This window comes from Arvicanthis niloticus, chromosome 26 (assembly GCF_011762505.2).
Source record: "Arvicanthis niloticus isolate mArvNil1 chromosome 26, mArvNil1.pat.X, whole genome shotgun sequence".
Taxonomy (NCBI): Eukaryota; Metazoa; Chordata; class Mammalia; order Rodentia; family Muridae; genus Arvicanthis; species Arvicanthis niloticus.
The window spans coordinates 35,945,968-35,969,134 of NC_133434.1; the positions used below are offsets into that span (position 1 = coordinate 35,945,968).

Sequence of the window (23,167 nt, forward strand, 5' to 3'; positions counted from 1 at the left end):
TGTCCTCTCAAGCGTCTGCTCCAGCAAAAACATCACATGCCCTTTCGCCAGAGAGCTTCCAGAAAAACCTCATGTGTCTGTTTCAGCAGTACATCCTCTCATAAAACAGTATCCAGGAAAACATCACAGGACACACATGGGTTTCCAAAGAAACCAGAAATTCCCACTCCAGTCACCTGTCTAACTATATGGGTCCCTACCTCTGTCATTGTTGAGATGATCCAGAGACAACAGAGCCTTCTATGGGGAGTGAAAACCAGTAGGAAGCTCTCAAGTCAATAGGAAGTCTATCTTTTTATATAAAAGGTGTGGCTTGCTGTGATGCGTTCTTCTCTCTCCTAAGTTACAATGCTCTTGAGCGTCACTGGAACTTTTCAGATAGAAGCCACAGTTCAGATGTTATTTCTGCAAGATGCAGAGGAGGGCACTGCATTTAAGCACGTTTGGTGGTGAGTATTATTCATGTTCTGACGCAGAGCAGGGACAAGCAAAGCTCTAGCTTGCTTTGGGGTCCCAGGCAATCTATGAATTTCAGACTGAACACAGTAATTTGTAAGAATCAGCTCTAAGGGCGAGAGTGGCTGCAATCCTCTGCACAGTCATTTCCCTCAATTTCCCTAACATTAAAAAGTGATTGTCCTCTGTCCTCTGCTGTCCCACTCCACCCCCACTCCTTGAAACAACTAGCTGATTCTGGTTGAATGCCCACTGAAAATCCAGAATAAAAGGAAGAATCTTCGAGTATATGATGGGCAGGTCCAAACAATCTGAGTTATTTCATAACTACCCAGAAACTCCTGTGGGTTAAGTGTCGTTCGTCGGCCTTAGTAACTGGTGGATATACAAAACAGAAACGCACTAGGAAGCAGAGGGCTCTGGCCTATCTCAGGACGGTTTGCCAGCACAAGAGTCAGAGTCTTGCTAGAAAGAGCTACTTCTCTGTTGCTCGTGCAGTAAAGCAAGGGACATGACTGTCAAAGCAATGGGCCTTGGCCCCACCCCCATCCACACCCTGGATACTCTGTTTTCTCTGTAAACATCCTGGCCGTGTTGAAGCTTCCTGTGGAACTCAAGAACAAGCAGCTCCAGCACGGGGAGCCCCTCTCTTCCCTGAATAGCGCCCTTTCTCTAGACTCACATTTGTTTTAGTTCAACCTTCTGTCTCATGGAGGAAGACTGTCTCTACATGGAGAGCAGTGAGGCCTAGCTTCAGATTCTGCCCTTTTCTGGAAAACTGAATGGCAGAGAAAAGAAACCTCATAACCCAGGCCTCTCTCAGGAAAGTGGAGACTTCTTTTTGTTCAGCCCCCCTCCTTTTGAAGGGAACCATCTATTCCATCCCATCATGTCTATTCATTTAAGTAACCGTACTAGAGGGGAAAAAATGTACTACAGGGCTATTTTGCAAAGGAAAAAGATAGAGGGGGAAGAGTGAAGAAAAATGAAAGCTTTGTGGCTTAATTTAGAAACTCCATCAGCTTGCGAACCAGGTCCATCAGGTTGCGAACTCTTCAGCAGGACACTTTACAAGACTGTGCAAAAACTAAGTGTGACACGCAGGTGTACACTTGGCATGAGGAAGCTCGTTACTTTGTATGCTGACCTACACAAGAAACACACAAGCGACAGCCTCTGTGATATGCCTGGCCTCTACTGCTATACTCTTGCCTCCCTCAAACCTCCTTTGTCATTCTCCCTAGCTCATTCCCTCTTATCCTTTCTTCTTCCCAGAAGCCTTCTCCCTCTGCTGTAGTCAGGTGTCTTCCCCCACCACCCTGCACATCCTCTAGCTCTTGAGTGACAAAGGCATTAGCTTTGAGATCAAACTTCCCATGCCCAGAAGAATGTTTTTATGCAGTGAATCATGACCGTGGTGAACATAAGGAGATGGTTATTCTCAAGTTACAGAATAACAGAAGAGAGGAATCTCTCGGTAGACTTCCTCCTTACTGCCAGGGAATCACCTGAAGGGCCAGCTACTTCAGAAGCACCAATTCTACTTGGGTAGATTTTTACAGGATTCCCTGCCTCTAAAGGCTTCAGAAAGATAAATGAAGTGACATATATGGAGTATCACGTCAGATGCAACGTAGTATGTGAGGGGTGGTAATTAACTTACAAGGCTTCTGGACATGGTGCCAGGCTGCGACTGCTACTTCTGCTTACCACAGCAAGAAGGTAGATTTCCAGAAGCAAACCTTGCTACAGGAACCTGGAGGAAGTCCCATGTCTCACCACGAGAACTGCAGTACTGAAGGCACAGACAGGGTGGCCTTCAGTGGGGGGGGGGGGAGGGGCATTGGGGCACTTAGGGGCAGATTGAGGTCATGATTATCTAAGTAATAATAGAGGCCAGAGGGTAATATTCACTACCTATTTCTAAAGGGTTGCATAAGTCTTAAACATGTGCATAACACATGTGTGCCTATCATATGTCTGTCTTTCTGATATAAGCCAGGGACAGAAGTACATGTTTACAGACTTACAGTGTAGAATTAGGGGTAATGGGTGACCAATCCGGCATTTCCCAGAGCCTGTCATCTACACTGCACAGGTCATTCAGGGCCAGTTACTCTGGGGTGTGGGAGGGGACGATATATTCCTTGTGAGTCATAAATGATAGAAAATGATGGTTTTTTTTTTTTTATTGGCTCTAGGAATGCCCTCTAGAGCTCGTGGCTGGGGGGGGGGCTTTTCTTACTCCTCAGCCAGCCTTCGTCATTGCACAGACCGACTTGCTCATTTATTGTTCAGCACAATAAATGGGGTGTGTGTGTGTGTGTGTGTGTGATGGAGGAAGATAAAAGGATACAAATCAGAGTACTCACTCTTACCAAAACTTATATTTCATTTTTGTCGTTTCTTGGTTGAACTGCTAGTAGTAGTACATTAAGTAAAATAACTTCTTCATCAATCAGACATTGTTTGGTCATGTTCAGAAGAAATCCAGAGAAACATTTCCTAATCTTTGGATTAAGGCAGAGTGTAAGGAAATCTCACAGACCTGCCTAGATAGTTATGCTTTATAGGTGCTTCTGATCACTCTGGACAGGACACCAAGTCAAGTGGGCAGGACGGAGACCTGATAAACTAGGGTTGTCAATAAGACTGCAGTTTGAGGGAACTGTGGACTACTTAGGATAAATGCCTTGTGTGACAGCTGAGTGCACAGCATGGCCGCAGGAGCTGTGTAGCTTCTGAGCTCTGGGTGAGTAGTCTCTATGTCCCTGCCTTGTTCAGAGACTTGTGATGCAGCATGAACGGTGCTGGGGTTGAAACTGGCTGGTGGCACAAAGGTGGGCACAAACAGCATCCCACACTGCGGGGTGAACTTAAAGGGCTGTTCATTTGTGAAACTGCTATGCTCATTTTAAAGGTAAAATAATAGCTTTCACTTATGAAAGTTTACCACGCTCTAGCCACGTACCAGGGTGTCCTACATTTACCGTCTTACAGCCACTGTCTAGAGATACTGTCTTTATTTCGTGTCATACAGCAAGGAAGTAGCAGAACTTGGGTTTAAGCCCAGCTGCTACCAGTGTGCTGTAGTAGAGTGGGATCTGTGCCCGTAGCTGCCATCAGCGAGTCTAACAGGCTGGCCACATTAGACCAACTACAGGTATGATGCTAAATACGGGAAAAATGGTCCAGTCGATATCCGTTGTTGGCTACACGGCATATGTGCCCCCATCACTTCCTTTCAAAACGGTTTTTCCTGTTCTTTGCTATGGAAGGTTGATTGAGGGGGACTTCCACTCTCTCCTCCAATGAAGCGTAGCCTTGCTGGTGCAGGATAGGGATGTGACCCAGTCACTGGCTAGGATACACCTACTGGGCCCCTGGAAAGAAAGAGTGTGCCCTTCTGAGATGCTATCCGATGGGATGTTCTCTCTTTCTATTGCCTGGATCAAGAACAAATTCTGGAAGCTACTGGCAGCCATCTTGCAATGCAGAGGACAGCCAGCCTTAGGAAGGAAGCAGCCTTATGCATAGTTCAAAGAAGAGATGGAAAACTGTGGGTCCTTGGTGACATTACTGAGCCACCATCTGGAGCCAGTTTCTCTTTAATAGCAAAAGCCATTTAAGTTGAGGTTCTGTTACTTGAAGCTTAAGCATTTTAAATGGATATAACAAATGGGCAGGCCAAAGCATGGCCTCACAGTTCACAGTGGTAGCTGTAAGCCAGGGGATGCTCTGATCCCCCTGCATGGTGATTACTTTCATGAAGTTTTCACTCATTCCTTTTCACTAAGATCATTAGGAACAGTCCCTCTTTAGGGTGCAAAAATATGTCGAAGGGATGAAGAAAGAAATGGAAGTGTCTCCAACAAGTCGGAAACTACCCCCCCCATACCTACTTAAAGTTTAAGGACAGCTTTACTGCTCCGTGTTTAATTGTTAATGGAGAATTTAAAAATCAAAAATGCCAAGCTTGTCTTCGATGAGATGGAAAATTATGCTGCAGTAGGAAGGTAACACAATGTAAAACAACCAGCTTTACCAAAGCACACAAATGTTTTTGGTATGTAAAATTGCTTTGTAAAATATTTGCTCCATCTGCTAAAAGCGGCAAAGACAATTTTCCCTTGATAGCTAATGGCCCATTTCGGGTGTGCGGCAAGTGATTCGCTGCAGTGGCGGCTCTCATTAAACAGGATGTTGGAAACGCGGTATATAATTCCATACTTATGTAGCATTACCCGCTCGCTGCTTCTTGAGGAGTCTGCCCCTCATTATCCAGGCCTCTACCTTGTACTGACACGCAGGCCTGGCAGTCGATGTGACTCGAGAAGCGTTTTGTCCAACTGAGGCACATATGTTGTACTTCCATTCCAAAGCTCAGCACGACTGCTTCCGCGGAGAAGTTCATCCCTCTGCACTCTGCAGCACTGACTGCTGTTTCTCTTCCCCTCTCCACGGGGAGCAGAGCTTTTTTTTTTTTTTTTTTTTTTTCTTTCTTTCTAGGCTCATCCTGTCGCACTGCATGCTGGGGGGTGGGGGGTGTTCAATAGATAAAGATTAAGTGCTTCTAGAAATTCTTAATTGAACTTTGCACATACACAGAAGGAGGGGAAAAACTCCTCCTCCCCTGGCAAAACTACCATCACACTAGCCCCGACAGACGCTGCCCTCACTTCCCGGACTGTCTGTGATTTCTCTCTTTAAAAGACTTGTTTACATTACACCCCAAATTACTTCAACATCTGCTAAAGGAACGATTAGAAATAAATACAGTAATCCAGGGTGGCTTAAAAAGAGAAGAAGATGTTCGTGTTTAGAGAATGACACTGAAAAGTAGTTACTGCAGCAAATGGCTGGGGAGAGACAAATGTTCTTACCATTGGAAAATAGTTTTCAAGGAAATTATACTGAAAGAGTGGCAACCAGTAAATACATATGACTGTTTTAAAATTTATCCAGTGTTTTAAAGTGGAAACCATGCTGTGTTTAAATCAACCATAAGTAGAAGTAGCCATAACCTAGTAGTGAGGTTTCTTCCTATCCATGTAGAGACATGGGGCACGTAGAGAAATACCTGACGGGGACGACTGTGGACAATGATACACGCTCTTCAATTGCAGACTGAAGACAGGAGGAAACACACATCCCCGATTATCATTCAAGTAACGGGGAAGATTGAGTTCCAGGAATGAAACGGAGAGATTATCAAGAGTCTTGTATTTTATTCTGTACACAAAGGATGGACATACAGCAGTTTCTTTTTTTCCCTTTCTTTCTTTTCTTTCTTTCTTTCTTTCTTTCTTTCTTTCTTTCTTCTTTCTTTCTTTTTCTTTCTTTCTTTCTTTCACAGCATTGTTTCTTGATCAAGAGAAAAGAGAGACCTTTTTTGATATTTCCACACATCAGATACATGGAGTCAGGAAGGTGTAGCAACATTGCAAATTGGTTTGTTTGTTTTCTTTTTTTTTCACAGATCATGCACAGGACTAGACCGGTGAATCCCACAGTGACGGTTTGTCTTGAGTCTGGCTCAGTTACAGAGAGTCCTAGACTTCTCAAGGGCATCCCTGGTTCACCAAGGGGCACCAAGGACAGATGACCAGTAGCACATGGCACTGCGATTGTCAGAGAGTAAAAGCTCACTTTGAATCCACTCCAAAAGCCTAAGCCTGCTCTGTGGTTTGCAGCAGAGCAGACATTTCCAAAAAGACTCCAGCGGGACCTTCCTGGACGTGAAAACACTAACCACTTCTCGTTCCTCTTATCTTCTGCTTTATTCCTTCCTTCCTTCCGCGCAGTTATTGTGAAAAAACTGGCAGTTAAATTCAATTGATTCAAATTTTTCTGGATCCATATGGCCGCCAACCCTGGAGCTGAAGCGGCGGCGGCGCCTCGCGCTGTTTTCAAGCATTCGCCTCTCCTCCGGTCCCCAGATGGCGGGAGTAACATTTAAGCCTCCTCTTCTCTGCCTTGTACAATAGACCTTGGCACCATTTCAACTGTTTACTCCGGTAATTAACAGCTCTGATACCACAACAATTACAGCTCCTCTACTCTCCACAGTAATGCTATGAATTAGTGAGAGCTAATGGCTGGAAGGTAGTGTGTTTCCAGACTGAGATCTGTGCATTTTTAGAATAAAATAAAAGGTACAAACAGCACGCTTGCAGTAGACAATGATTACCTAGTAATTAGTTTACACAAAGCTTCCTATTTAATGGCAAAACGCTGTAATTAACGTGTGACAGAAAATCAAAGGGTACTTTGTAAGTATATGAAAAATTAACACTGCAGGCCCATAGCTTTATGTACTGATTAGAAGCATATTAAATCAATAGGACACACAAGCCAACAGCTTGTATAGCTGATTATTATAGGTCCTCGGAAGGGGTGCCCAGGCTTTCATTTAACTGGGGAGGCAATTTTCCTTCTCCTGTCATCATCCTCAGGCACAGAGAAGCACCTCAAACTCAACTCTGGCAGCACCATGAAAATAACCACTGAACTGGAAGAAAACGTCCTAAGTCATTCTCAGAGCTAAAAAAAAAAAAAAATATGTACATGATTAAGACTTTCCAATGGTCTTGGTGACATGCTGCTATGCTAATTAGAAAATATGCCAACTGGAACCAGAAGCATCCAGACTCAACGTTCTGGTCAGAATAATTTCTACTGTATCAAGCCTCTTTATTCAACATGGAGAAAGCTCTACTAAGCACATTGCTTTCTATTCTCAAATGGTGAGAGACCAGGATGCTAGCTAGGGTTATTCTTTTAAAAGTATTAATTAGGAAAATCAAAGCATAGAGACAACTGGATCATTATCCTGAGTTTTTGACAGCATCTTGTATAATGATCATTGATGCACACTTCAGTAGTCTTGACAACTACAAGGCCTTTTAAATAACCTTCCGAATTGCCAAAGAACAGCTAATTTGTATTTATTTGATCACTATTGTTTATATTTTCTCATAATACAACTTTAATTAATATTCATAATAAAAAACAACAAAACAACACTATCTTAAACTTTCACATGCTAAGAATATTGCTTGCCAGGTCACAGGGCACATTTAACCCTTGTCACCGCCCCCTGAGATAGGTATACTGCTCTCTGTTTCCAGATAAAGAAAGGGCTACTTAGAGAACCGTGGTGATTTGGTTGTGGCAGTTTCCTAGGAAGCTCTAAGAGAGGCAGAGCAGTGGGACCTCGTGAAGCCAGCTGCCCTTCCATTTACCCTGAGTACTCACTCAATGGCTGAGTTTTCAGCCTCAGACTGACCCATTTTAACTCTTGTTCTGCTTAAGAAGGTTCACCACATAAACCTGAACTATGTCTAGAAATAAGTAGGACAAAAACAAATAAAATTTCTGGTGGCTCGTGTAAAAGAAGAAGTTGAATTGCTTGTGTTTGTGCTACATCTGATCGTGAAGGTAGACCACTCAACACGTGATAATTCATAGGCTGTCTCAAATGACTACAACAGTGCATTAAATTGAGAAAGGTACCAAAGTGTATCTCCCCGTGACTGGGCCAAAGGTAACATATAGGATTCTCTGTTGTCAAATCTGCACGTTGACAGGAAGGTATGTGGTGGGGCACCTCACATGTGTTCTCAGGATTCCTGAGCAGGTGCCTCCCTTCTACGGCTGAGGTATGTATAATGTCAGCTCTCCTCACCTCCCAGTTCACTGCCTTGTAGGAAAGGGAAGCACTCGAGAATAGTGAGTGTGGTCCAGGGACACCTGTGCTTTGAGAAAGTCTGTGGGAAGCAGAAAATCTGGCAGAAGAGCAGTACATGGCATAGGCCACAAAACCAGGGCCTCAGAGGACAGCTCCTCCAGGAGCTTGAGGGAGTCTCCTCTAGACAGGCTCAGCTCCATGTCCTGCTAAGGATTTTGGAAGCCACTGGCATCTTCTTATCAATACAGCACGTACAAGAGTCCGAGCACTCTTGGTAGCTACAGCCCCTACTCATGGGCTTTCTCCTAGGGAAAACAAGGCAGAATTGTTTTTGTTTTGTTTTAAAGGCATATACTACGTGGACATTTCTCTGGTCCACAATTTAAAACAAAACCAAAAAACAAAAAACCAAAAACAAAACAAAACTGGAGAAGAGCTTAAGTTTTCAGACAGGTGAGTGTTTTGGCATATTAGAATTAATTAACAAAATGGGGTAACATGCAGCCATTAATTGTGATGAAGATAAGTAGATGGGGCTAAGATCTTATGTTTAATTAGCATAGATCACAATTATTGAAGCAATGAGAGACAACACACATTTGAGTATTAATTCAGAGAACGAAGGCAATAGTCAAAGTGATTTTACACTTACTTGGTTAGACATCTCTCTAATGTGGTTATATTATCTTCTAACGTTACTAAACATTCTGTGGTGATGAGTCAATGCCTCTTCGAGTTCACCTCATAAAGCTGTCCCACCTTCTACAGGAGGCCCCTAGGTCAGCCACCTGAGAGTGGGTGCCATCGCTGCTTACCAGGCGCCCGGGGGGGGAGCTATTCTGAGCACACTGAGGTGCTGCTTCTCCTTTGTAATGGTATGGTTTTTGCTGACCTAGTCCTCTAATGATAAGTGTGATTTATTCTGCCTTTCTGAGTTTGGGAGCCCAGAATTTGGATCTTCCCCTTTGGGCGATGCTTAAATGAATACCACATGTTAAACATTGTAGCACAGTAAAACAAAGTAGCACGAGAGACGGAAGACTTACCCTCCTACAAAACAGAGCGAAGCCACAAGAAAGACAGTCAGGACAGAAAGCAGACTGGCAAGGCTTCTCTCCGACAAGCGTGTTTTAAGTCTTCGTCCCTACTGACTGAAACAAATCCCCTGACTCGGGAGCAAGGAATCTTGCATTGTGCAAGTGGATCCGCAAACCTCGGCAAGCAGTGCGCACTCAGCAGCCGAGCTTGTTGGGACCCGGTGGGTGACGCACGGGGAGCTGGCTTCACTAGACAATAGGATGACAAGCAGAGACTTGTTACCAGCCTCCAGGGGAAAAATGAAAATTTGTGTTTTGGTTCAGTGCGGCCTATCTGCTTTTGAAATATGCCTATGTCCCCATACTGAACTTTCCAAGGTGACTGGGCGTTTTAGCATCTGATAACTCATGCGACTTTATTTCAGGTCTTAACCGCAACCAGCCAAAAGCTCAGTTCAAATTTAGAGAAAGAGGCAAAAGAGGTAATCGTTGTGTGGTATGTCTGTGCCTACACTGGATCCTGCCTACCCCTGAGACTAGCGTCTGCGTAAGACTCCACAGCAGCCCCCACCCCACACACAGCACTGCTTTCATCTGTTGTCTACAATGTACCAATAAGAGAATTCACAGCTTCATGTCGCAAACTGCTATGCAAATGACGCTATTTGTAAGTATTAACATAATTCAGTGCTTACAGTCATATTCTCATGTCTAATAATTCTCTCAGAATGGAGTCTTTCTCTGGACTCTTAGCCTGCAGGACAGTCTTTCATCAAGAAGCTGAAATTTTTTAATAACCTGCCAGCGTATGTTTTGTATGTGCCAGGCTAGGCTTGGTGACACAACATCTTCATTATCAAAAGGAACAGGTCTGCAGACTGTAATAGGGCATTAAAACACGCTTGTGCTCATAGAGTAATGCTTTGATGTCTAAATGCACACCATCACAATGGTCTTCTGGAACAAAGGTGCGTTCCACCTAAATTCTCAATAAATACCCTCAGTTCACCTCCACTCAGAAGAGGGTCTCCCTTTGAAGGCGTAAACTGTCCTTGAGCCCCCTCAGGAGGGCCCGAGCACACGAGTGCTGTGTTTTTATTTTTATCTTTGGCTTCTCACACATCACAGCTAAGCACGAGCCATACATTATAACGGGGTTTCTGAATAATTATCTTTCCCTGTTAAGTTTTTAAAAATGATTTAAAGAGATCATTAATTATTTAAGAGTTTCAAATTTAATAACATTAACAACAGTGCTAAATGTATTTGGTAACAATTTAAAATGGCATAGTTTAAAATAATTGAAATTAAATAATCTGCAGTGAGGTTCTAACCACAATTCAACCAAATGTCAGTACTGTAAACATTTTTAAAACTCAAAGTCAAACATTTTACATTTATCATAGTCTAACGTCAAGATAATTCTTTAAAAATTATTGGTTTGAGACATTGAGGCCAGAAAACACTGTACAAAGTAGTATTTCAATTCTTTGAATGAAAGTGTGAGACTTTTCCATGGTTTAAGTTCAACAGCTTTGCTTCAAAGGGACAACATCCTGCTCAAAGAGAACACAGCAGAAACCTCTGTGGGCCTCAAAATTAAGTACATTTTCTTTGCTTTATTTTTTTCTAGAAGAGTAATTCACTCTGGTGTCCTTTAAATAACATGTAAAGAGCTAGCCATGACAGGCACTGTGTTTAGTCCACTCACTGTTGGAGGGAGAAGAGAGCCCAGAATAGATCATCGGAAGGACCGACCCATTTATCAGAGGGAACTCTCCCTCCTCACTGGTCTCAAGATTTATTCCTCATCTCACTTGCCCAAGAATAATGTGGCTCCCACCAGTGTGTTCCTTCCTTTCTATCACTTGTCTCTTGATTCATAGACTTCTGTAGTGGGATTCACAAAGCAGATGCAGATCACTGCACAGCCCGCCACTATGCATGCTGGGAGAGAAGGAACCAGTTAAGGAGTTTGTCTTTCAGTCTTCTTTTTTCTAGCAGGTCACCCAAAACAGGGTGCAATAAAGAGAAGCTAGGTATGAGGATACAGTGTGGGATGGTGTGTAGAGGTCAGGTTAAATGTTAAGCCACATACAACTATCAAGCAAAATTGGAACAGACTGAGGTTGTATAATTCATCTGGCCAACACATATGGAAAGGTTTACACACTCCCACTCGTAGCCGGAGACACCGAGCACACTATTCAGCTTTGCTGGGAATTTTCTTCTGGGGTCTGTTCTTCTCTCAGCATCTCACAGGGACTGGTAGTTACATAAATTTCTTTGGAATACCTTCAAAAACATGGCTTCTGCCAGAATGCTATTACACGTTAGCTTCCAGTGAGCACCATTTGCTAGTAGAATTTCTCATAATAAAACACAGCGAGCTTAATCCCAGCAGCTGATAGAGGCACAGGGTGTGCTCAGGGCAGAGGGCAAGACTTTCCGTGCTCCCTGAATATGGCATTTTAGTTATTTCCTAGCTATCATAATCATTTTGAAGATGTGAGGGGGGGGGAGACATTTTGGGCCCCCAAAATGGACATCTAAGTAACCCAGTAAGGACATTCTTGCTGTAGGTTTAGACTGAGGCCCAGGAAAGGCTGCGCTGATAGATAACAGAGCTAAGTCCAGCAGAAAGGAGCTGGTCACCTAACTATCTACAGCACTGTGGCGTAAGTTACCACTGACCACTCACTTGTGCCCACTTCTTTTTCCAGTCCTCATGGCCGAATCTGTTACTCTCCTTCAGCACCCAGTTGTAGCACTGTAGATGGGAAGCAATGTCACAAAATGCTGTCCCATTTCCTCCAAATTCCGTGTTCATTTTAAAGACCCAGCGTTGGATTCCCAGGTTATCAGTCACTAGCTGGCTCAGCTGCTCTATCATCTGGGGAGCAAAGGTACAGCAACATTAAAAACACATTTCCTTTCTGTTCTAGCGTCTTGCTTGTGGTGCTTTGAGCGTCTACATAGTCTGCTCACGAAGTTCCCTTTGACTCATTAGTACAAATTCAAGAAGTTTTAAGTGATGTGTGATATAAAGAAATTACTAACCAATGGGATAAAAGCCATTTTAAAAATACAATCATATTTGTGAGAAATTAAAAACTATTATTATCATGCTGACTTACGAAGGAATAGGAAACCTTTTAAACATCTATAATGGAATCCTGGCATTGTCTCTGTTCTTTCAAAGCTACTGGGGTGTTTTACTGATTATTCAAATGATTTTTTTTTATAATTTTAAGACAATAAAAAATATTGTTCTGAAAACTTCACTGAGCTTTTAAATACAGTAATCTAAAACAAATAAATACTGTCATGTATAAGACATTTTTTCCTCACTGACATACATTTGTTTGGCCATTTGGCCAAGTTGACTGTATAAGTGACATGAGCAAATGTATTATAAAGAAAAACAGAAAACAGAGATAAAAACACTTGCAGAAACAGCCTTCATGGAAGGTCAGCTGCCCTGCATTTCATATAAAACAATACTCTGAATAACAGGCTTTAATAGATGAAATTTTAAGGGATAGAAATCCAAGTTTTAATTCCAAAATAATAGTAAGAACAGTAGGTAGCATTACTGAACACTCAGCAGGAACCAGCGCTTGGCTCGTGTATCCTATATGTGAGTCTCCCACTTAGTATAGTAACCTAGAGTGAAGGTGTCATTAGTGATTACACTTAATACTAAGGGGCTGAGTCATTTAACTTGTCTGTCATCATACAGGACTGAGTGGCAGAACAACACTTCTCTTGGATTGCTGTGACCCTGGACCTTACACTCATTTGCTGTCCATGGGCTGAGTATCCAAGCCTGCAGACAGCTGGGGAAGGGGGAAGGATAGAAAGAGGTCAGAGGAGGAACCAAAGGAACAGCTTGTGTACCACTCAATAAGTCATCTGTGTTGTATTTGAGTCAGACAAAAGTCTCCACAGCAAGACTACTTAATTCTATATAAGATTGTTCTATTATAGCTTTGAAGAAAAACAGCTCATTAGATCACAAAACAGCTTTGTTGTCTGTACTTCCCAGAAGGCAACAGCAACACTAAGCATGTGTCTCCTGTAACTACCCATGCTATTCTTGGCTGTGACATCCTATACTTGACAGTAATACTGCTGTTCTCTATTGTCGTAGTTAACATTATCATCGATGTGATGAAGCACCGTGACCAAAACAACTTGGGGAGGAAAGGGTTTATTCCGCTTACACTTCCACATCACTGTCCATCACTGAAGGAGAAGTCAGGACAGGAACCCAGAGGCAGGAGCTGATGTCAAGGCCGTAGGAGAAGTGCTGCTTACTGGCTTACTTCACATGGATTGCTCAGCCTGCTTTCTTATCGAACCCGGGACCACCAGCCCAGGGATGGCACCATTCACAATGGGCTAGGCCTTCCCACATCAATCACTAACTAAGAAAACGCCCCACAGACCAGCCTACAGCCAGATCTTACGGAGACATTTTCTCAATTGATTTCCCTCCTCTCAGATGAGTCATAGGTTGTGTCAAGTTGACATAAAACCATGCAGCACATCTATTCTTTTGACTACCAAATGGATTCTTATTTTTTTTAAACTAAAGAGAATATTTGTGGTTCTGCTGATGTCTAAAACTACAAAGTTAAAATGGTTTTATTTAAAAGTACAATGTGTTGTCCTGAATTGTGTCTATTTGGTAAAGGATTGTAAGGATGTTCCATGACACGGCATCATGGAGGAGATATAAAACTAGCCACAGTTGGAGCCCTTAGAAAACTCATGCAACTATGGGTTATTCAATAAAGGTGAAAATAAATTGTATAAACTCCATAATTACCAAGTAGTATTTCTTGATAATTTGGATGTTTGAATGGCAATGGTCTTTTCTACTTACTGTTACAGCTATGGGTACAGCCAAAGGAGTTCCTAATGTGTCTTCCAGGGTTGCATCCTTTCTTTTTCCAGTTAGCTATGATGCTATTTCTATTAATCATATATTTCTGTAATCTGTGTGTCCTGTGATCACAAGTTATAGAAGTAGGAGTGCTGTTTAGCCTCTTAATACGGGGTAAAACATTATTTTGCTAGTTTAAGGAAAGGTATTCCAGCACAGTCTTTAAAAAATTGTGTATTTAGATACATTGTATACTTGGAGGCGTCAAGTACTAACAGAACCAGTGTTTCCTCCAAATCCCATTATTTGTTGCTTCTGAGGCTCCCATAAATGAGTGCCTGTGGGTGGATCCTGCAGTAATGAAAACGATCAATAGTATTGTAAAGACTACACCGCTGGAAAGAATTATGTGCTATCTTTAAGTGAAAATTGAACAGCGCTTTAAAACAGCATTGCCATTTTTGATTATTTAACCAAAGCTGTCAATATTTCATACGGAGCACATGCCAGAAAGGGACTTATGTGGTTATTTCATGGACCAAAACAGGAAATGCCCACTGTGCTCGTGTTAGATTAAAAACTTCAGTCATAAACCATATGACTTTAATGCTGTTTCCAAACATTTATCATTTTCTGTTTGAGTCTGTTTTTTAAAAATGTAATATATTTTTAGTTGTGATTCACTTTACGTTGGTGAAGATCAGATGCAGAAAAATTATCACTGTGAAAATCCAACTAAGACCCACGAATATGTATTAACCTAAATTAAAATAATCACATCTTTCACCCACTTTAAATTTACAATGTACATCAATAAAAAGTCAGGATTGATTTATCACCATCTGCACACTCAAAATACTGGAAGACTCCAATTGATTAGGTAGAGCCATTACTATCTGGAAAAGCCTCAGTGGAGTACCTCAGTTCTTGCTGACATCAGATGCATGGTTTCCAAATAATCGTAGAACTCAGATACAACTTGTCTTACTGCTATAACCACCAATATCTGTTTTATGCCAAATAACATCCTGAGGGTCTATGAGGTTTAAGTACTATGTCTGAGTACTAGGCACTAGACAGAGTTTCAAGTGTATTAAATGTGCCCACACCTTTAGCCACAGTTCATGTATAAAGTTCTAAAATATCTCGGAGCATAGATTGCCTGTGCTATTGTCAATGGAGATGAAACTAAGACTTAATACAAATTCTGTCCATGCATTTTGAAGACATGAAGATTGTTTAGTGTAGTTTGTGTGTTCAGTTGTATCATTTAAAAATCTGTTTCTCTCACATTAAATCTATCAGCCGAAAAAAAATTCTATTAGGAAGCAGAATTAAGGAACAGGCCTTGTTACGTTCAGTTCCAGTGGAAGCCTCTCCACCACTCCTCGGCTAAAATCCCAGACTGTGTCTCTGCTATAAGCCAATGTGTTGGCCAGGAACTTTCTATAGCAGGACTCAAACACTTCAAGGCAACTTAATGTGTTCACAGCATCTTCAAAATAGTCTTACTAAAGTGTGATTTGTCCAAAGGTTTCATTTTGGTTCCAGTGGCTGTGTTGTGCGGAACATCCTGACCAAGCAACTGAAAGTACAGGGAGATCCCGCCATCTGACCCTTATTAGCTGCCTCAGTGCTTATGGTTCTTTAATTTCCCAGGAAGAGGGAAAGGTTGTACTTTATGATTGGCTCAGAGAACAAACCAGTCAAGAGAGATTCAGAAATAGAGGTTAGAAAATGTTAACGGCCAGCAATTTATCTTTTCATTTTCTTTATCATGTAAACAGATGGCCGTGAGATGGGAGACTACCTGCTGAAGCTGAATCAGAACGAAAACGTTTCTGGAGGCTAACGGAGGAGTGCAGAGCCACAGACTTGGTCCAGGGGGAAACCACCATGGTTTTATTCCTGAGGCCACTTCCCTTCCTGTTTCTGGGCTAAGGACCCCACTCTTTTCAGAGCCATTCCTGAAGAGCCAACGTGTTTGTCTCTGGAGTCGAGGATGTGTACAGTGCACTTCAGTCTCACCTAATACTCTAAAGCTTCCAAGCCCACTTCTTGGCCAAAACAGACTCTTGTGTCCTTGGGGTCCTATTAAATTGCTGTCTGATGGATGTGACAACGAACTGATACATATTAAGGTGTTGAATGTTGACATTAGATCAGTCCTGGTGATTAAGTCATTTAACAACACTCAGTAACTTAACCTGAAAGGTAAATATTATGGAACTTTTAGTAATTTCTAAAATGCCAGTAGAAAGGTCCTTTAAAACACAAAGGCCTCCAGACCTTATGGTTCAGACACGTAATCATAGATTCTTAGGAAGATGAGGCAGGAGGACTCTAAGTTCAAGGCCAGCTTGGATAACTTAATTTAAGAAACATTGTCTCAAAAAGTTAAAAGAGAGCTGAGGATAAGGCTCTGTCGAACTTACTTACCATGGGAGAGGCCCTGGGCTCAGTTCACAGAATAGAAAACAAAGAGAAACCAAACCACCCGAGGCATGGTGAAGATCTCTTCAGAGTGGGTCAGCATTCACACAGTCTTCACTGGGCAGGGCTGGAACCAGATTACCTGAAGCTGTACAAATTCAAGGGGACAGAAGATGCTTGAACAAGGCTACCCTACGTACCTGTTGGTAAGTATAGATGTCATATATTCCAGGAGGCATTGGCACGTTAGCGTTGTCAAAGATCCGCTTACTCCCAGACTTGGCACTGAAAAGGTGAACCAGCTCTGGTTCTGAGCCCAGGATGGGTACATTCAACATGTCAGCCACTGCCAGGTCGTCTCTGTGGAGGACCCCGCCCACGATGTAAGCCTCTTCTCCTTGGATGAGATTTTTTATTCTTTTGATTGCCTTGGGACTGTACATCAGGTGAGTGGCCAGGCACATGTGATGCTTCTGGGGGAAAAATCAAATCACTTCTCTTAAAAGGAATCTTCTTCTGGGTCCTACCCCAATTTGTTATATCGTACATAGTAAATACATTATTAATAGCAGGCTGGGTTATGACCTATCCTGTTGTTTAGCGGTTTAAATTGATAAAAAGCTGTTGGGTGAGGCCCCATAATCGCTCACGTCTTTAGTGTGTTAGAAACGGGCTCACTGGGAGTAGAACTAATTACTACACATCTGTATTTATTTGATCCACGTGGAATTATCCTTCTGTCAGAAGGAAGGGAGGCTGGCAGCCTTTGGATAAGAGTGATTCATCTCCACAACACTTCTGGCACGGTTTAACACTAAAGCATCTGGAAAATCAATACAAAAAAAAAAAAAAAAAAAGAAGAAGAAGAAGAAAGAAGAAAGAAGAAGAAGGAAAAGGTCCCATAGAATTCTTCTCTACACAGAGTCTATATAGACTCCTGATTTGGCAACGCTTTAAATGTTTCCAAAGAAGAAAGGCGTTTGACTTGATACCCTCCTCCCAAATTTTACCACCAAATCCTTTTCAGAGAGCATATGCTTTACAGTACTTGCCAGTGGTTCTAGCCAACACTTTGGAAAGCACTCGTGAATAGAAGTTATTTGAAAATTTCAGCAATACTCAAATTTCTTTTCCAATACAAACTTTTTTTTTTTTTTTTTTTAATCTTTTTGACTAAGTAGACCTGGCTCAGCAATTCCTGTGACTGACTCATTCAATTAATCAAATAATTTTATTCATGTCTAGCAGGGATAGAGGGAATCTAGATGGTCAGCCTTCACCAAACCCCATACATCATGTTTCAGCACATATAAGACCTTCTTCCCCCCTCCCTTTCTCCCTCCCTCCCTCCCTCTCCTTCCCTCTTCCCTCCCTGTCTGTCTCTCCCTCCCTCCTCCCTTCCCTCTCTCCTCTCCATTTCTACCTGTGTTAATCCATATTGAAGTAATTCTTTTCCACAAGCCTCCATTTCCCCATCTGTAAGATGGGTATGACAGTACCAGCCTTAGGGATGGATGTTGTGAGAACTGAATGAGATAGTGCACTGTCAAGCACTTGATCTAGTTAGTGCACGGGACACAGTTAGCACCTGGTGAATGTCACAGTGACTATTGTGAAAAAGGTAGAGGAGGCAGAAGGTGAAGTACAGTTCAAGGCATGGGAAGGCTTTTATAAGGTGAAGAGGGGCACAGAAAAGCCACTGCCCAAGGATGGAATATTAGAAGCCTAGACTAAAGCTACTGTAACAGTGCTACAGTGTTTTCACTCCCTATTACAGAGGGAACAGCATGAAACCAAGGAAGTGCTTGGAGTTCGTAGTCAAATACATCCGGGGCTTGAATCCAGTTCTATTATCTATTATGTATATTATATGTACATATATCAATCACACACACACACACACACACATATATATATATATGAATTTATATATGACTTAGGCTCCATAAGCCCATTTCTTTATGTATTAAACTAGAGTGAAAACGTTACTTGTATGCTGGAGCTGCTCCAAGGATGAAATAAGATCATAGACACGAATAACATTGGGATAATAATAAAAATGATAATAATAGTAATTTTTAATAGGGAAAACCCTCTTAAAAATAAAACAAAATGTCGTGCTGCTAATACAGTGCAAAGGTACTGGGTCCTTAGGGAATCCAAGGGGCTTTAGAAGGTGGCACCTTGCATAATTTTAAGGAAAATCTATTTATCTAAACACAGAAATGTGATTGACTGTGTTTAAGACTATCCAATGCATCTGTTAGTAAATGGTTTCTGGATATATAACTTCCAAGTGTGTGACAAGAGATATCAACTGGAAATCAGTCTTGAACGGATCTGCAACTTGCTGGGCGATTTAGAACAGGATTGCTTCAAGTCTTTCCTACTTGTCATCCCTATTCCCAGGAGAAATCTTGTGCAACTCCAAGCATTTATAAAATAGTTATACAAATCAACCTTTTATTGATAATAAATCAAAAAATTATTTTGAAACAATTCTTTGATATATATATATATATATATAATTTTGTCACTTATTAAAGATGAAGGCACATTCATATACTAATGAGATTATATGCTTGTCCATTTTTTATAAATAATTAAGTCTTGGGGAATATGCTGCAGGGCATAGAACATTTTCACTATTTCACTATTTTCTCAGAGTTTATCAATATTTTTATTTTATAGTCATCCATGTTGAAACTGTTACTTCGCATAAATAAATAATACAAAATACCCAGAACGTTCATAGGGACATTTCAGAAATTATTGGAAATTCTGTTCTTATACCAAGCCAAAATTAACTGAACCGTTTTTAAAACTATGACTCAGCCACTCAGCAGCATTTTAAAGACATCTTTATCAGTGTGTGTGCCTAGGTAGCCTCATGTGCAGTGTCTTTGTTTTTGTAGGGACCCATGGAAGGCGGGAGAAAGCATGCGATCCCCTCAGACTAGAGTTACAGGTGCTTGTGAGCCACCATGTGGATAAATAACCTAACCCCTGTCCTCTGGAAGAGCAGTCGGTGCTGAGCAGCCTATCCAGCCCCTGATAGCAATTTTAAAGATCAGTCTAACAGAATGCAATGCAAAGACACAAGTTTGATACTTGCTTGGGAAGGATGGGAGGAAAATATCAAATGTCTTTGATTTCTGTAATTAAACCATGTTCCTATAAAAGCAGAAACGTTTGTGTGTACAGTGTGTTTGTTAGTTTTTATTTTCTTAACCCAGGCTAGAGTCATCTGGGAAGAGAAACCTCAACTGAGGACGTCCCCCACTAGATTGGCCTGTAGGTAAACCCATGAGACACTTGCTTGACTGAAAATCAATGAGAGGACCCACATTGCTGCTCCTGCAAAGGACCTGGGTTAGGTCCCCAGCAATGACATGGTGGCGCAAAGCTGCCTGAAACTCTAGTTCCAGTAGATCTCAGGCCCTCTTCTGGCTTCTGTTGGCATCAAGCACAGGTGTGATACAGAGACATATATGTGGGCAAAACACTCATACACATAAAAAACACAAAGAACTAAGTTTCACTTTGTTTATGAAGGCATGGATAGTGCAGGGTTTGCAGGCTGTGTGGTCGGCTCTGAGGCTGCAGGACGTTTGTGCTATGTGACGTGAACAGAGTCACTGACTTTGGATTAACTTATTGGTCACAGTGTATTTAGCAGTGTCTCCTTGTGTTTGTATTCACAGTTTAACATTCAGTTCATGGCCTAGTGAAGAAGCACGGGGAGCACTCTGCCTGTCTGAGACGCAGCTTCCTCCCTATATTCAAGTCTTTCCAGCTCTGAAAGAACTCCGAAGGAAAGCCAGAGCACCTCCGTATTCATTATGTAATGTGTATGGAGCTTCTGTGTGTGTGTGGGGGGGGGGGCGGTGATGGAAAGTTCTGAAATAGACGGTTGTAAAATTTGCAATGTGGATGTATGCAACACTACTGAACTGAATTCTTAAACATGGCTGAGATGGTAGGATTTTATGTTGTACTTATCCCCCAAAAGGGAGAAGGAAAAGGAAAAAAAAAATCCAGAGAAGAACCTCTAAGAAGATTTAGATAATTTACAGTTGGGCCTCTCCTCCAAATCAGGAGGTGAAGTCTATGCCTCTTAGAGCTGAACAATCTGACTTTGCTCATACAGTTTACATTCGTGTTTCAGATGCACGGTTGGCACTTGGGTTTCAGCCGTGGTTGCTGATCATCCACGTTCCTGCCTTCTTAATCGTTTTCCTTTCCCACAAATTACCTCCCAGTGGAAACGTGAAACACATAAACCACACCCAGAACTGCTGACTTGAGGTACCGTACGGCATTTGATGATAGATTAAGAAGCTCAAAGCTGGACCTGGAAAGATGGCTCGGTTGAGCATTTGCTGCTTTTCCAGAGGGCTCAACTTCCGTTCCCAGCGCCCACCTCAGGTGGCTCACAACACCGACTCTGACTCTAGAGGCTGCAGCAACCTCTTCTGATCTCAGTGAGCACCTACACACACACACACACACACACACACACACACACACACACACACTTAAAAAGAAAATAAAACCTTAAAATAGAAGCTCAAAGTGTGTGTCATATCATCTCTCATTTGATCCACACAACAAGTCATGTGGATGTGGATGGATGATTTGTCCCCAGTTATACAGCTGGTGTGCTCGTTCTACAAAGGAAGGAGTGAAGGCCTGGGGGGTTCTGAACTGTGAAGAGAGGCAAGCAGATACAACAAACAAGTTCAAGCTCTGAGCACTTGTCCCAGCTAGGGTAGATTTCTGTCTCCTCTAGATTTACTCGTCTCTGTTGACAGGCATTCTCTCAGCTCCATGTCATGTCTGGGCGTGCCAGCCGTTGTCTTCAGGCACGATGGCTCCACGATGTTATCTTCAGTATGTGCTTTAAGATTCAGACGTGAGTAAGTGGTGGCAGAGGGCACACCACTGAACTGAGGTCTTGTGAAGCCATTAAGAGAAAGTCTGCACCATCAGTTCTAGACAGGAGATTATCCTCGATGACAAAGGTCTAGACGGTTCCCAAGTCCCTTCCTCATGCCTTGTTTTCTTTACCACCACTTTTTTCTTATTTTTGACCTGAGTCAAAGAATGCCTTCAGAAACATTAAAATTGGCACTCCCAAATTGGCATGATGACTCTTGCACAGATACAAGCATACTTACCATTACAAATCTTAGCTTTCTTTATATAGTAACTTTGAGAGATGCACAAACAGATTTTTGGCACGCTTTAAAAAAAAAAAAAAAAACTCAAAAGCCATCCATTTGAATGAAAATCAGCACTGACACAATCGCTCAGACCCATTAAAAAGAAATAAAGCGATAGCTAAACAGCAGCAGAACTGATTTGAAAGAGAGAGCTTAATTTTTGTGTTTTAAAAAGTTGATTGCCTATGAGAGATTAATCACTCAAATAATTTGAATTTAAGCTTCAAGCAGCAGTATTAAGCACTTCAGATTTGCATACCTGTTTCTGCTCGACAGGACGCAAACCTGAGGTGGCTGGAGCTCAGGCTATCAAAGGAGCTGCTGCTAGGCTCTAGCTTGGAAGTGGGAAGGGCACTGCCAGGGCAGCCTTCTCTGGGACGAGGACTATAGATGTGGGGAGAACTCTGGAGCTACACAGTCCATCCCCCATCTCATATATGAAGAACAGTGGACAGGAAAGCTAAAGAGGCTTGCCCGAGGTCACCGGGTCATCAACAGATAAAGCAGTTATTCCAGTGTGGAATAGTGACCTACAGGACACAGATTTTTGCTCACAATCTGGTCCTACCATGGACACTGAACTAGAAAATGAGCTTTGGTTTCTGTAGCCATAAAAGGACAGCAGTGATTTCAGTGTTGCCACATTGTATGAAACTCAAATGAGACGTGATGCTAAGAATCCAATAAATATTACTTTACCTATCACAACCCCCCCTCTTCTGATCCGTGCCCGTTCCATTTCAGATATGCACGCACTCTCTATTGGTAGCCAGCAGGTGTGAACTTGAGTTTCTGGCTCTGAGAATAGCAATAGTTTAACACAAATGGTATGGGTGTTTTCTTCTTTGCTTCCTAACATCCATATCAATTGTGTCATCAAGGGCACAAGATAGCCAGGGAGCACCAGAGATCCTGCATCTGACGGAGGGTCTGAGAAGATCCCGAGAGTTTAAGGATGTTGTGATAGCTTGTTCTTATCCTCCCTTCCCACAGCCAGCTGTGCCAGTGAAGCAGAGCTGAGCAGAACACTACTGGACTACTGCGGTGTCCTCGGGTGAGATGCTGCCCTTGAGAAGAGAGTGGGTGCCGAAGGTGCTTCACAAGCATGCACAGAGCTGAGAGCTACAGCAGCACTCCTCCCCCAGAAGCCCTGCTGGAACTTTCTCAGGTTCGGTCTCCTCCCTACCACTAGTTTCTCTGCTAATATGTAGAGCGCTGAGTATGGGGTACCTCATCTATAAATGGAGAGTGTTATCTGTTGGCAAATGACGAGGCTTTCTGTTTTTTTTTTTTTTAAACCAACTTGAAGATGGGATAGCCCATCAGGTAACAGAATGTGTTGGGGGAGTTAAGTTCTGGTTAAAATGTGGAGAAGTCCCTTTCAATTCATCTGGTTGTACTGCCGTCTACTAGGACTCTGCCCTCATGGTTCCAG

The 23,167-nt window shown here is 42.3% G+C and overlaps 1 protein-coding gene across 7 annotated transcripts in view; it reads right to left on the reverse strand.

Annotated features, from left to right (window-relative positions):
• Iqch (IQ motif containing H) overlaps positions 1–23,167 on the reverse strand; it is a 182,362-nt gene that overhangs the window by 58,679 nt on the left and 100,516 nt on the right. For 6 of the 7 annotated variants that reach the window (XM_076925732.1, XM_076925733.1, XM_076925735.1 and 3 more), the window contains 2 exons: positions 16,708–16,980; positions 11,885–12,076 (listed from right to left, as the gene is read on the reverse strand). In XM_076925732.1, the coding sequence (XP_076781847.1) occupies positions 11,885–12,076; positions 16,708–16,980 (465 nt within the window). Of the gene's footprint in view, positions 1–11,884; positions 12,077–16,707; positions 16,981–23,167 lie in introns of those variants that run through there. The other variant, XM_076925738.1, reaches the window with a different exon arrangement.